Source organism: Mandrillus leucophaeus, unplaced genomic scaffold (assembly GCF_000951045.1).
Source record: "Mandrillus leucophaeus isolate KB7577 unplaced genomic scaffold, Mleu.le_1.0 Scaffold181, whole genome shotgun sequence".
NCBI lineage: Eukaryota > Metazoa > Chordata > Mammalia > Primates > Cercopithecidae > Mandrillus > Mandrillus leucophaeus.
Genome location: NW_012101821.1, coordinates 1,877,244 through 1,880,477, shown reverse-complemented (window position 1 = coordinate 1,880,477; position 3,234 = coordinate 1,877,244). Strand labels below are relative to the sequence as shown.

General features: G+C 36.9%; 1 protein-coding gene across 1 annotated transcript in view; it reads left to right on the top strand.

Moving 5' to 3' along the window:
• The window catches only part of NDST3 (N-deacetylase/N-sulfotransferase (heparan glucosaminyl) 3), a 242,460-nt gene that overhangs the window by 221,529 nt on the left and 17,697 nt on the right, over positions 1-3,234 (top strand). The window contains exon 11 of the mRNA XM_011977608.1: positions 2,329-2,499. Within this exon, the coding sequence (XP_011832998.1) occupies positions 2,329-2,499 (171 nt within the window). The remainder of the gene's footprint in view (positions 1-2,328; positions 2,500-3,234) is intronic.

Sequence of the window (3,234 nt, the reverse complement as noted above, 5' to 3'; positions counted from 1 at the left end):
AGAGAAGGAAAAGGAAAAGAGAAAAGAGAAAAATTCTACATCCCTGAGATCCTAACACATCTAAATGTTTCTTGTATACTCATTGCCATTGTTTTCTGATGTTGGTTAGAACCTTGCACAGAAATGCTCACTTTGAAATAACAAACTCTAGTAATAATATATATCAAATACACTTTTAATAAATCATTGCAAATAATAGGAAACAATCTTTTAAAACTTGTTTCGGTGATAGTTTAACCACCAGTTGGAAGGGTTCAATAAGCAGCAGTCAAAATTAACATAATAACATAGTAAAATTGATGGAGTCAGTGTCTTTATTCTCTAGGACCCTTAGTTCTCATTTCTCAGGTTTGTAATTTTAAAAAATGCTCTCCTGCTGATCATGTGTTTATCCATTCATCAAATAATGTGCTACCATGTGCAGTTTTTTTCTAAGTGTGATTTGAAAAATAAATGTGATGCTATACTTGAAATTGCTTTCAGCCTAATTGGAGAAATATGTATAAACAAGCATATAAATTAGAAAGTAATAATCAATTGACATACAGACTCCTTCAGAATGACAAAGCCCACCTGACAAAGACCATCTGGGAAAGGACAGATTTATTCATGGCTGTCGCAGAGAAGCCCAAACACCAGAACCATGGGGCACTTTCTCAAATAAGGGAAAGATATGTAAGGAGAGAAATTCAGGTAAAATAAAAATGAAGAAGTGTTCTCATAGGTGCAAAGCAGAGCTCTGTAAAGGAGTTATCGTCAGGTCAGTGCTGAAGAGCAGACTGAGGGTCCTATGTTCTTGGAAATGATAATGTTAAGACAAATGCGGAATGTTCTATGTACGAAAACCTCTAATCTGAAATCTGCAAGTAGGCTGGATATATGAATGCTTCCCTGTGTTAAAGTGACCCACATAGCTTAGATCCTCCCTACAAGAGTGGGATGTTCCATTCTTACTGATTTGATTTAAAACAGCTAAGTTCTTGACAATTACAATATTAGAGAATAATGTTGCTCATTACTGAGTCCTTCTGCTACTTAACAAAAGCAGGTGTTGAAGTTCACAAGAGGAAGAACAGATTGTTGGAAAAGGTTTTGCGGCAGGAACATAGTAGGGAAAGGTCACAAAAAGCAGATGAAATCTTAGATAGGCATTTTGATAATAATCTGAATAATAAGGAGTGGAGACATCCTGGAAAGCTAAGATCCATAAAAATCCACAATTCTATACTAATCATTCATGCCAAACCTGAAGCCATCTTTTAAATCAAAACATACAGCAAATTGCAAATTGCCTGATTTGATTTTGCAACTTTTACCTTTTCCACCAAGTATCTGGAGAAAAGAAAAAATAAGCCTTAATTGACTCCAAGAAAATGAAGAAAATTGGAGCTTGGCAACCACTTCGTCCCTGAAAAATATAGAATTTACAGAAAAAGAAGGCTTTAAGGCTGCAAGCTAACAAAATGTCCTAAATATTACAAATAAATCACAGTGGCAAAATGCAGACCTTAACAAAGTCTAGCAGTTTGTAGTCCAGTGATTTGAATCTCAGTTGCAGAAAATTTGCTATTCAACTAGATGTGGTAAACATCCACCAACTCACCACTAAGCCTGAATATTTATTGGCCAATTTAAAGAAAAGGTGATTTCCTCAAACCCATGGGCCTGAGCCTGAGCCATTATGAAACACTTTCCTATTTGGATTGCTACTTTCTGCATTTTCTGCACAATAAATGATTCTGATTCACCGCAAAGGTTACCATTAGATAAAATAATCTTGGCTTTTAGATACCAGGGGATGTATGATAAAAGCTGCGGATTTCAGATAATGTGCATGTCAGACTTTCTAGTACTTTCTTCATTTAAAAGAGCTGATAGGCCTTTTCTAATCTAAAACTGCATTACTAGATGGAGCGAAACTATTTGGCAGAGATAGTAGAGTGCTTGTCTATTATGGATATTCACTGGACACTATAAATGGTTTGCTTATGAGTGGGAATGGGGCCATTAACACAGTTTTCAAAAGTTTACTTTCACAATAAAATACGTACACTAAAGAAACAACTCAGTAATGTTGGTGAAGGAATCCTATCAATAAGAATTCAACTTCTACCAGATAAATTCTCCAAAACTTACTCCCATAAGTATCATAACTTCAAATCCTGAGGCTCCAAGCAAACATTTTCATCGGTTATTAATTTCAAAATAAATAACTCTCCAGCAGTGAGGCACTTCTTTCTTTAGCTTTGAGACTTGTCACAAAGATTGGTTTTTAATTATTTACGCCTATGGTTCAGATGAGTTTAATCATCCACCTTTTCATCATAGCATCAACGATCACATGAAGACCCTGCAGCTCTAAAGTTTAGCTTCTACGAAGTGATCTCAGCAGGGCCCCGTGCACCCTCGGAACTCAGAGCCTTGCAGAAGAGATGTTTGGTCCCGGGGTGGTATGCCAGCCACATCGAGAGATGGCTTGTTTATTTCCCTCCATTTCAGGTATAGAGTAATAAGGATTTACATCATGTTAGAATCTCATTAAGTTGATGACTTTGCCTTAAGGATAAGAAAATTTTCACTTGTTAAACTATTACTAGTTTTTCCTCTTTAGTTGTAAATAATGAGGCTGTGGCAAAGAGAAATAGGCAGAAGTAGAAAAACTGTTTAATTTTCTAAGAGTATTTCAGGATAATTCTCCCTGCTCTATTTGCTGTGCATACCTTTCCTGATTGTAAAAAGCTTCGAAAGCTTTAGATCCCTGATTCTCTTCCTGAGAATAAAGTTCGAAAAGGAACCTCTTAACCAAAAAAGACAAATAATATTTTGCTTAATTAAGTGCCATTATTTTCTTTTTGAACCCCCTTGCTGAATTTTTTATAAGTCTTATGTTTTTCTCAGCCCCTTGAATTTCTTCTGCCTGGCATCAACCTAGACTGCAAAATCAGCCAGCCCCTCATGGGATGGTGTAAGCAATCCAGTCCCATCAAACATGGTATATACCTGTGAGTCTAGAGTCATGCTGTCCACTTATGACAACCACTACCACAGATGGCTATTTTAATTTATATTAAAATCAAATAATATGAAAAGTTCAGTTCCTCGGTTGCTTTAGCCACATTTTAAGTGCTCAATAGCTGGCCGGGCGCGGTGGCTCAAGCCTGTAATCCCAGCACTCTGGGAGGCCGAGGCGGGCGGATCACGAGGTCAGGAGATCAAGACCATCCTGGCTAACAC